The sequence below is a fragment of the Colias philodice genome, chromosome 11 (assembly GCF_061535455.1).
Source record: "Colias philodice isolate Cphi_HAF_F1 chromosome 11, ilColPhil1 Martin Lab GWU primary, whole genome shotgun sequence".
Lineage (NCBI taxonomy): Eukaryota > Metazoa > Arthropoda > Insecta > Lepidoptera > Pieridae > Colias > Colias philodice.
In genome coordinates, this window is record NC_143096.1 from 632,914 (window position 1) to 645,764 (window position 12,851).

Consider the following 12,851-nt stretch of genomic DNA (forward strand, 5'->3'; position numbering starts at 1 on the left):
CTTTAGGAGGAATCGATTGTCAAAATATTATATTAGGGTAGTTTGAGTTACTGAACTTGATCTTTTTATTTTTTTCTTCCAAAAAACTCAAAAGTGCAACTTGTGACCGGTACAGATAGATTGCTCATAATTAGGTCTATCATTGATAAAAATACCAGATTCCACGACGGAGGCGTTTACGGGGAATTGAATTTTGATTAGGGTAGTTACTGAACTTGATCTTTTTATTTTTTTCTTCCAAAAAACTCAAAAGTGCAACTTGTGACCGGTACTGATAGATTACTCTTAATTAGGTCTATAATTGGTAAAATAAACACATTCCTCCATGGAAGCCTTTAGGAGGAATCGATTATTAAAATATTATATTAGGGTAGTTTGAGTTACTGAACTTGATCTTTTTATTTTTTTCTTCCAAAAAACTCAAAAGTGCAACTTGTGACCGGTACTGATAGATTGCTCTTAATTAGGTCTATAATTGATAAAATAAACACATTCCTCCATGGAAGCCTTTAGGAGGAATCGATTGTCAAAATATTATATTAGGGCAGTTTGAGTTACTGAACTTGATCATTTTATTTTTTTCTTCCAAAAAACTCAAAAGTGCAACTTGTGACCATTACAGATAGATTGCTCATAATTAGGTCTATCATTGATAAAAATACTAGATTCCACCACGGAGGCGTTTACGGGGAATTGAATTTTATTAGGGTAGTTACGATACTTGAACTTTTTATTTTTTTTCTTCCAAAAAACTCAAAAGTGCAACTTGTGACCGGTACCGATAGATTGCTCATAATTAGGTCTATCATTGATAAAAAAACCAGATTCCACCAAGGAGGCGTTTACGGGGAATTGAATTTTATTAGTGTAGTTAGTCAAAAAGTTCAAGTATCGTAACTACCCTAATAAAATTCAATACCTCCTAAACGCCTCCATGGTGGAATCTGGTTTTTTTATCAATGATAGACCTAATTATGAGCAATCTATCGGTGTCGGTCACTAGTTGCACTTTTGAGTTTTTTCGAAGAAAAAAAATAAAACGTTCAAGTATCGTAACTACCCTAATAAAATTCAATTCCCCGTAAACGCCTCCGTGGTGGAATCTAGTATTTTTATCAATGATAGACCTAATTATGAGCAATTTATCTGTACCGGTCACAAGTTGCACTTTTGAGTTTTTTGGAAGAAAAAAATAAAAAGATCAAGTTCAGTAACTCAAACTACCCTAATATAATATTTTGACAATCGATTCCTCCTAAAGGCTTCCATGGAGGAATGTGTTTATTTTACCAATTATAGACCTAATTATGAGCAATCTGTCAGTACCGGTCACAAGTTGCACATTTGAGTTTTTTGGAAGAAAGAAATATTTTTTGATCGATTGATGTGTAGTATGGGGAAATTGTTTGAGCCAAAATAATTTTTTACTGCGTATAACTCAGAAACGGTAGGATATAGGAAAAAATGATTGAGGTACAACTTGTAGATAATTTTATGGCCTTTCAACTTTTCCTTGAAAGTTTTTCTCTAACATGTACCGTTTTTTAGATTTAAGCGAAAAATGAAAAAATGGACCCATTTCCCCCCTCCCCCCACTCCGGGGCTCCTCCTAGTGTCCCGGGGTTTTAGTATGTTTATTACCTAGGGACTCTTGACATGTTTTCGAAGAAACATCTTACGTTACTAACTCACGCACTCTAGACCCCCCTTGGAAGGACTCATTCAATGGACTATACTTGAAGTTAGAACAAATAAACTATATCTACCTACTAGGGAGCCGATAGTCCTGTAATCCTGTTAAAATTTTCATTATTATTTTGTTCTTATACCTAGTTCCTAATAATTGATAACTCGAAGGTATACATCCAACATGTAGCATTATAATTACCATAAATTTACGATTAATAATAACAATAAATTTAGATCTAAAATATGTGTGATTGAAAATGAATGCAGGTTAGTGTAATTTGAACTTGGCGCCAACAAGTGGCGGCGATTCAACGTCTTGTGTCATATAATTAATTAATTAACTATTAGATAAATTGTATTTTGTAAAAGTGTTAATTTAATATGCATATTATTTATTAATTCGTATGTAGAATCAGGTGATGCTAAAAAGGTATTTTTATTATTTACTAGCGGTCCGCCCCGGCTTCGCCCGTGGTACCTACATGTTTAAACTATCCTATCTCTCAAGTTGGATCGAACTGCACATGGTGTGCGAATTTTATTATAATCGGTTAAGTGGTTTAGGAGTCCATTGAGGACAAACATTGTGACACGAGATTTATATACATACTAGCGGTCCGCCCCGGCTTCGCCCGTGGTACATATTTACGTTTTCTCTACATAAGAACCATCCTCGTACTTCAAGGAATATAATAGAAAAGAATTATCGAAATCGGTTCAGCCGTTCACACGTGATGCCGTGACAACGCGAAAGGGGTGCGGACCCGCCGCCTTTATAAAGCTCCCGCCGCGAAGCGCGTCGAATAGTCCGTTTTCTTATGGGCATGCTTGTATGGAAAGGTATACATTTTTGAGTAAACCATTTGGTAGGAATGTTGTACTCGTCCACCTAAGCCCAAATCGCCCGGTAGCCAGTCATTACTCCCCTGCAGGAGGGAGGGAGGGGGGGTTAAAGAACAGAGCGCCCGGCGCTCTGAAAAAAAATTCTGGCGGCTAAATTTGGACCTTTGAGTCGAGTTTGGTGTCGTTATCAGGTAACTAGATGATGCCCGATTCATTCTCCATACCAGATTTTTAGGGTTCCATAGCAAAATATGTCACAATCCTTAAAATAATAAACTTTTAGTAGTGACAAAATCCAAACAAACCAGTATAGTTTTATATTTTTGTATCAAACTTGGTTTATAAAAAATATTGTCTGAAAGGCCGTTTAATGCAGATTATAAAAACATTAACATGTAACATATATTCTATCATTTTAAATGTAAAAAAAATTATACAAAGTACAGAAACGTACGACAGCGCAGCGTAGGGGACAGCTAATAGACCCGAAAAAGAAGCAATACTAACAAAAAAAAAACAGCCAAGTGCGAGTCTGACTCAGTAATCGAATGTTTCGTACTTATTTGTCCCATACCATGTTAACTGGTCGGGTAGGACCTGGATATCTGATACTCACAAACTTTCGCCTTTATAATATTAGTGTGATTTTTAATCATCTTTAAATTATAAATGAAGTCAGGTAACATTGTTAAAAATAAAGGTATATAATAATAGAACGTTTTTGTAGTAATAATAATGGAAACCACCTCCACAATTACATAATTTGGTACATTTGAGCTGGCGTTTAAAACACTTCAATCTGGAACTGCAAGATTTCACGCACCGACATCTTATTAATTCAAAGCTTTTCTTTTCTTTTTATTTCAGACGGGCAAGGAATATTCAGATTTTTTGTGGGCCCCCAAATATACACAGCCTGTAAAACTGCCCTTAAGGTGTGTTGTTTAAGGGCAGCAATTTTCGATTTCCCTTCTTTTTATGTTAAAAATTGTTTGCGACCCTCATTTACTGTCACAGCGTTGTATGATTTGAAAAACAAACATGTACTTATAATACTTATAAAAAATATAAGTTCTTGATAAGAGTATCTTTAAAATATCGTGACTGTCCTTACCTATCATGCATTGTAATCACAAACTTTTCAATTTCACTGTCTGCATAATATGCAGACAGTGAAATTGAAAAGTTTGTGTGCATATATTATACGAATGTCATACGAAATATTATTTCGTATGACATTCGTATATATGCCTTCCATGTCTCAAATGCACGTGTACCCATAGTTATTATAGACCTTCTAGCTTTAGAACACATGATATTCTGTACTAGCTATTTTTGTCGACTGTTCTTAACATTATTTTGGCTACTGTATCACTATATCGTGTGTTCCAAAGCTAGAAGGTCTAAAAGACTATGGATACAAATGATGGCACAGGATGAAATCATCAATACCTGCATGTAACACTGCTAGCTTCATGTATAAATAATGGACTTATTAGTAGTTACATATTACTATATAATGTGTTATGTAGTTTCATACAGGCTGAAATCAGTCTCATCATCATCTATGTAAAATTAAATTGTACCTACCTTAATATTGATATGATTTAAAAGAGCAAATAAAGAGTTTCTTGCTGGTTCTTCTCCATACATACTGCTTTCCGAATCGGTGATAAATGTTAAAAAAAATGTTATGAGTTATGACGATTCAAAATTGCTTTTACAAGAACTTTAATTAAATAAATAAATGTTTAAGTTTGACTTTAGACTATTAATTTCTTGACAAATAATACTTAAGAAATGGTTTTCTTGTATCAGGTCCACAAATTACACACGTTTTGCCCTTATTCCATTCTTTTACCAGATGTTACACAAACTCCTATTTAAACTGCATTTCAGACATGGAAGGCATATCCTAAAGCCACACGAGGCCGAGGGTTTGAAGCACTTTACAGTGGCAAATATGCACACAGTGAAATTGAAAAATTGTGATTACAATGCATGATAGGTAAGGACAGTCACGATATTTTAAAGATACTCTTATCCAGAACTTATATTTTTTATAAGTATTATAAGTACATGTTTGTTTTTCAAATCATACAACGCTGTGACAGTAAATGAGGGTCGCAAACAATTTTTAACATAAAAAGAAGGGAAATCGAAAATTGCTGCCCTTAAACAACACACCTTAAGGGCAGTTTTACAGGCTGTGTATATTTGGAGGCCTACAAAAAAATCTGAATATTCCTTGTCCATCTGAAATAAAAAGAAAAGAAAAGCTTTGAAATAATAAGATGTCGGTGCGTGAAATCTTGCAGTTCCAGATTGAAGTGTTTTAAACGCCAGCTCAAATGTACCGAATTATGTAATTGTGGAGGTGGTTGTCATTATTATGACCACAAAAACGTTCTATTATTATATACCTTTATTTTTAACAATGTTACCTGACTTCATTTATAATTTAAAGATGATTAAAAATCACACTAATATTATAAAGACGAAAGTTTGTGAGTATCAGATATCCAGGTCCTACCCGACCAGTTAACATGGTATGGGACAAATAAGTACGAAACATTCGATTACTGAGTCAGACTCGCACTTGGCTGTTTTTTTTTGTTAGTATTGCTTCTTTTTCGGGTCTATATTTAGCTGTCCCCTACGCTGCGCTGTCGTACGTTTCTGTACTTTGTATAATTTTTTTTACATTTAAAATGATAGAATATATGTTACATGTTAATGTTTTTATAATCTGCATTAAACGGCCTTTCAGACAATATTTTTTATAAACCAAGTTTGATACAAAAATATAAAACTATACTGGTTTGTTTGGATTTTGTCACTACTAAAAGTTTATTATTTTAAGGATTGTGACATATTTTGCTATGGAACCCTAAAAATCTGGTATGCAGAATGAATCGGGCATCATCTAGTTACCTGATAACGACACCAAACTCGACTCAAAGGTCCAAATTTAGCCGCCAGAATTTTTTTTCGGAGCGCCGGGCGCTCTGTTCTTTAACCCCCCCTCCCTCCCTCCTGCAGGGGAGTAATGACTGGCTACCGGGCGATTTGGGCTTAGGTGGACGAGTACAACATTCCTACCAAAAGGCATTGCTTTACTCAAAAATGTATACCTTTTCCCATAAGAAAACGGACTAGAACGCGGCAACTGATACACAAAAATAATCCTTATAGCTGCATGATTCTGTAATTCACGCGCGATGACTTATAGCGTATTTCATGTATAACTTTGGTGTTTCTACACCGATTTACATGATTCTTTTACTATAACCTGCCCAGGAGTATGAAGAATAATTGTGCCAAATTTCGTTAAAATCCGTCGTGTAGTTTTTGTTTCTATAACGAATATACAGACAGACAGACAGACAGACAGACAGACAGACAAAAATTTTACTGATTGCATTTTTGGCATCAGTAGCGATCCCTTATCACCCCTTCATAGTTTTTTTTTAAATATATTTCATGTACAGAATTGGCCTCTCTACAGATTTATTATAAGTATAGATTATTAACAGTATTTTAAACATGTTCATGGCAACCCTATTGTAATAAAAGCAATTTCCACATAATAATAATTCTTTAAGTATAATATGTTATACTTAAAATAATTATAATTAACTGTATTCTTACATTAATGTTTAAAATACAATACTTACCTTCTAAAAATGTAAATAATTGTTTATTTACATATCTCAATGTTTATTTATAAAAGCTTTTAAATTATATGTTATCTGTTAAATTGCAATAATTATGTAATAATGGCATAAGGACATGAATTATCCATGTTTAAATAAATATGCTGCATTGCATCTACAATTACATGGAATCGATTTTATTCAACGGTAAGGTTCTCTTGAGAAATCAAAGAAGTTGTTAACTTGTCACTATTTATTAATATTTTATGAAGATGACGGTCCTTGGGTGTAGGGTTGACAAAAATATATTTTATTATTATTTTGCATTGCATGCTAATGCGTCTTTATTTGTCTATTGATAAATAAAATAGTAACAGTCGATCTTTATACGTAGAGTACTAGAGTATTAAAGAAAAAAGAAAGAAAGCAAAGATTAACCTAGTCCATACTCAAATAAACCACACCTACCACATACCTAAAATAAAACATGCATACCTAATTGTACAAATTAACTCAGGTAAAACAGGTAAGTGGTATCTTTCAATTACAGAAAACTTTATAAAAAATAATGGAATACGCTTTTCATAATTAATCTAGTCTTTAATCCCCATATCTATCCACTGATTACATTAACTATCAGTTTTTATGACCAAGTGGCAACCCTAAAAATAATAAAATCACAGCAGCAATCAAGTGACACTAGAATGTGTATCGATATGTGATTGAGGAAACCGTGACTTTTTGTTGTATTTGCTCTTGCGCAACTGTTCCTTGACAATGTAATACAAAGTGGGTAGACGTTTAACATAGTGTGGTTCGTTTCTCGGGTTGCTCTCTTTTATTCCTTAAATTTAGTATTTTTTTTATAAACCTCAAAGAACTTTAGTGAAAACTAAATCGAGAATCTAATTCTCTGCAGTGATTTCCAGTGGACATCATATAAACCTACAGCTGCTGACCAAAAGAAAAACTCCTATTTACTGTAGTTACGGATTAATTCCACGAACAAAACGTTAATAATATCGTATAGATATATCAAAAAGTACGTAATAATAAGAAGGAATATAATTATTGCACGCACATCCACTTTTCTTAAGTTTTTGCTGAATATCAAAATCATTTATTAGTGTAGGCACATTAATAGCTCTATCTTTTAATATTCCTTTAAAAAAATAAGCAATATCCACTAAGCGTATATAATATGAATTCATGAATTACATAAGTCGTGGGAATTCAATCTGACAGTAGCGCGTATTTATTTTTTTCCTACTAAGTGCTGATTGCGCGTCATTTATATGTGCGTTTGTAATTTTTTTCCAAGATAAATTAATAACTGCATAAAAACAAGTTCATAAAAACATTGCCTTAAATGTATTTAAGTAGCTATAATTTTTAAACTGGTTACTACGCGTGATATTGTTTGCATTAATTATTAATAAATACTGGAGTTTTGCTCAAGATTTTATCTCCATTTTATTTCGTTCATCTTCAAGATAAACCTTTGATTAAAATCGTTCTATGTATTAAAATAAATACTTTCAATTCATGTTTTTAATCATAACACATTTAGTTTCAGTATATTATGTATAAATATTAGTGTAAGTTACCTTCCACTCTTCGAGATTTTCCAAAATAATTGTTTGTAAGATTTTTTTTCAATATCCGCTTCTGTTTAACTATGTTACTTTTATCGTTTATCAATTGTATTAAGAAATTATTAATAAACTTGTTTGTTTACAATTTGCTGTGAATCTCAATAAATCATTTTCAATTTGAATTTGAACACAATACGTAAACAACACTACTTAATCGCGTCAAACGAAAACCGAGAGAACAACCCAGTAATACTACATTATATTACCTTACCTTTACATTGAGAAACATCATCGAACAAAAAGAACACGACAATATTGTAATTCACTAATTGAATTAGTAAGTACTTACATTACCCGTTGATTAGCGCAGTTCTCAGGGATTATTCCACTCATTGTTGTTTTTGCATCCAACTGCATTAATCTCATTGAATAATAAACATTACGACGAAATTACAAATTGCAAACCGCCTCCCAATAAACAGTTTTGTAATTTATAAACAGTATTGTAATTTATAAATTAGAAAGATCGCGTTTGTGTTGTCGCTCAATTATTGATAGGCTGAATAAAATAACAATTTATTGACAAAAACAAAATATTCATCTTATAACAAGAAATGTTGCAAAGTGCAAACACTACAGTACCTACATAAGAATTACGATGTAAATAGGGTGCTTTAATGTAATTGCAAAGAATAGAGTAATTTCAATACCTCATGACAAATTTATACGTAGCTGGGGATTGTTGTTATAAATGTTTGTGTTATTAGAAACAGCTTTATGCATTTCTTATATTGTTATGGGAAATATCAAATTCTTAAAAATTTGAATTAGAAATTTCCAGGTAAATATACTTACTACGAAGCACATTAGAAGTGTGTGGTAATGAAAATTTTCATGAATATTTTGGACTAAGATTTGTCATACCTATCATTACAATTTTCAATAAAAGCTATCGATCCCATTGGTCTCAATGAGCCATAAGTGCTGTTCTTTAACAGCAATGTGTAGAAAATATCCTCTAGTAGTTAAGGATACCAGGATAACATAAATTCAGTTGTACCTTGTAACTGACTACTTAGGTATCTACTTATTATTATGAGAAAACTCCGCCTACACTATACAAAACTCCCATAGCAAAATATTTCGACGTTTTCCAGTTAATTCTGTGCTATAGGTACCATTGTTTCCAACGTCCACTAAATTTGTCATCCTCCCCAGTTGAACGTGCAAAGCGCGAGCAATGAGTACAGCGCGGTGGGCGGCGCAGCGCTCAGCTCGGGCTCGGCGTCGTCCGGCGCGCAGTCGCCCGGCTCCCCGCCGCACGCGCACGGGTTGCCGCACCACGCGCATGGGGTCCCGCACCATGCACATCATGCGCACGCGCATGCACCCCACCACTCGCCCCGTTTGCGGACTAAGGAGGAGGACCTGTCCGCGCATGGACGGACCAGTGCTGATGGTAAGCTGTCCATGTATTGTATAAATTTTTGCAGGAACGTCTACTTATTGACTGAAGATGAGCTCTGCGTTTTTTAAAGTGTGTTTTGGTTCATTTGTTGACGGTTTGGCAACGTCGCCAATTTGAATAAGTCCTAAAACTGCTGTGTCATGGAGTAGGAGCCATTGAATATCTTAGTATTGACATAACTCGATAAAGTGAACTTTCTTTATTGAATGGTATTGTAATTTGAAGTTGTTTGTATAAGATACATTTCTATAAGATGTTCCATAATGTATTTTTCGTTCAAATAAATGTTGCAATAAGTTACATCGTAATACACTCATATATAAAACGCAGAAAAAGAAGCTATTTAAATGTCATGTTGTTTTGAGTACTGTGTAACGATATACTTAAATAATTCTATGTCTTTATTACTTATACATTACCATAATATTATGTAAATAAAAAGTATTTTATTTATATTCTGTACTAGCATGATGTGTCATGCTTGTTAATATATTGTTATACATGTTAGGTAGCGTGGAGTGTCCCTATAAATAAAACAGAAAAAATAGAATTTTGCCTTCCTACTGAAGTAACATAGTCCTAGTCCATAGCCTAGCGGTGTGCTAGCGGTTCAATTTCTTCTTTGCCACAACGCGTCGTGGTCGCATAACCGGTCTGTCACGGCATGAATTTAGCCATGTGCTCTTTCTATGATTGGCACAATTATCTTTTCATAAGAACCATTACACAAATTTCGCGATGCGGATCTTTTTTATGACCACGACACGTTGTGAGCTATTTTTATGAGCCATAGGGTTGACTTGGGTTTGACTACGTTCTCGCCTGCTGGTAAGCGATGTGGTCTAAGATATTTTCACTTTACGCTAATTCTTCTTTTGATATGTTAGCTACTATTATGTATTCTGTGACGGTATTTAAGCATATCATATTATATGTATTCTATATAGCATTAGTTATGTTACGCTCTATGTATATATTCTCATGTATTATAATTATGAAGTATAAATGTGAATGTTGCACAGGCGGCGGCTCGTCCGAGTCGGAGGGCGAGTGCGGCGCGGGCGGGCGGGCGCGCGCGCAGTACGTCAGCGCGAACTGCGTCGTGTTCACGCACTACTCGGGCGACGTGGCCGCCGTCGTGGACGAGCACTTCGCCAGGGCGCTGTCCATTGACAAGCCGAAGGGTGAGTGCCAATCGTAATTCCTTCCTTCGTTCCAGCCTTTCAGGACGTCCACTGCTAGAGATATAGTCTTATATCCCACAGCAGGATTAGTGCGTTCATAGACTTCTTTCTAAAACCAAAATTTAATGTATTTAGTCAAAATTTGACCGCAAGCATTTTTAACTAAATTACATTTAGCACATAAAATTTTGGTTTTCGCAAAAAATCTATGAACGCACTAATCCTGCTGTCGGATCTCGTACTAATAGGCTTCCTCCAAATTTCCTTGAAACATACCTAAATAAAATGTCATCTCTTATAATTTGAAATTTGAGATCAGAAGATTGTATCACGTAATTTGCAGTACCTACATACGTAATTATATTAGTCCGCAAGATATAAAATATTACGGTTTACGCTACCATTAAAGACTGTCGAATGTCGAGGTACAATAATTATGAACAATGACGATACAAACTTAGCAACTTAGTGATGTGACTTTACAAGAAAAATCAATGCTATAATATCATAGCAATATCTCAGCAAAAACAGCACAATTCGTGGTATATGAAGAGAAGAGGTTCGCGCGAACCGATTGATCGAGTTATGTTTATTACATGAGCGAGTATTGTAACAGTTTTTATGATTCGCTTCTCCGTAACGCGATGAAAACTGACACCTGCATGTACCTGTAATGTGATCACGCGTCACCACTGGATGTTTCTTTTTGTTGGTAGGCTGAGCTGATAGCAATTAGCCGCTAATCGCCTTAGACTGGGAGAATTAGACGGGTCACAAGTTTTTCTGGAATATTTTGGACATTGATGTGTCTTTGCGGTGGTGACGTTGGTAGACTGGGGTTGATAGCAATTAGTCGCTTATTCGAAATGATAGAACTACTGGACCAGGAGGACGCTGCTTGCTATAGTGAAGTTAGTAGACCAGTACGGTTGAATGCTACCAAACCATTAAGATATATCCATAACAACGATTGGAAACAAAATAAGAGTAAATAGCTGATTGCTTAAAAATTTAAATTTGGCGTCTCGATGAGGTGAGCCGCTTGCTAATCTCAGCACTTAATAAGTGGGACAAAATAAGACACATCTGGAAAACACTTTAGTGTTTTCCAGCAGTCTTGAACAAGTGCTTAGATGTTTTTCTTTGGTGAAGGGTCCACTGCTTAGATCACCCAGACGGGTGTTAGAATTATTTACATCGCTTGAAAGTTTCTAGTCCATTTGGATATTTCTAGCGTCGATTGTAATTTTTGCGCGGGATCCTAATTCATGCGTATGTACATATTTACTTGTTTACACCTCATATTGGGAGATATTCCAGTTACAGAACACCCTTTATTTAGACTGAGACTAAACTTTCAACACATTTAAAAGCGTTTAGTAAAAAGCTGTTTCATTGACGCTACAAACTTTATTTATTTCTGTAGATAGGTGCTTGATAACCGGTCGATTTGCAAACATCTTGTTAAAGCGGCGATGCGGCGTCCACGCTGATCTTTAATTGGTGAATCTTGCATATCAGGATCTATCTCATATAAAGAATTTATTTGCTTTACATTGCTTCTTATGTTAACTTTTTTAAATCGAGTACATTCACTGGTCTATATAAAATCAGCAATGTATGTTGTGTGATGGAGAAATGTCGCGTGTTTGTCTCCTTATAGTAAAGCGGTTTATGCATTTCATACATAAATTATTGTTAGTACTTGTACTGTGACTTACCGTGAGTGAAGTACTTACTGCTACTGAATCACATTAAAAGCAGTTGAATATTTATATCTATGGCACATGAATTTTTAAACGTTATAAAGTATGCGAAGAAAGAACTAGAGTAAGTTTTAGTTGTGAAAAATCATGAGATAGTAGATAGTGGACTACAGTCGCACAGAATAATAACTACCTAGTAGCTATAGGTCGCGCTTTTATTTTCTCCAAATACCTATACCTAAATACTAGTTATCTACAAGATTGCATTTATAAATAATTTGGAAAATCCAAAAGTGCACACCTCATAATTTTTTTTTTAATAAATATTTATTAATTATTATTTTTGTTTATTTAATAACAATTAAACCACATCGAATCAGACCCTGAAAAATGAAAGGGTTCTATTCCTGAGCATACTCAAGCGTAAGAGAAAAAAAAAGACTCGATTAGTAAAGTATTTCGGTCGCTATCGTGTTAACAAGAAAAAGGATCCGCACATACAGACACACGGACGTCCAAGACAGAACTTTTTTAAACTGTTTTTTAACTAGTTTAAATAACAAAAATGACATCAAAAATATCATGAACGTTAAAAATAGTGTTTTTTCTTAATATGTGTGTGTATGTATTATCTTACAAGTGCAATGTATGATACATAAAGACATTTTAAGTTTGAAAAATCAGATGTTTTGCGCGAAGTGACAGTAGTA

General features: G+C 34.4%; 1 protein-coding gene across 2 annotated transcripts in view; it reads left to right on the top strand.

Moving 5' to 3' along the window:
* vg (transcription factor vestigial) overlaps window positions 1-12,851 on the top strand; it is a 51,552-nt gene that overhangs the window by 17,868 nt on the left and 20,833 nt on the right. For both annotated transcript variants that reach the window (XM_089700468.1, XM_089700469.1), the window contains exons 3-4: window positions 9,002-9,242; window positions 10,274-10,435. In XM_089700468.1, coding sequence (XP_089556594.1) covers window positions 9,002-9,242; window positions 10,274-10,435 — 403 coding nt within the window. The remainder of the gene's footprint in view (window positions 1-9,001; window positions 9,243-10,273; window positions 10,436-12,851) is intronic.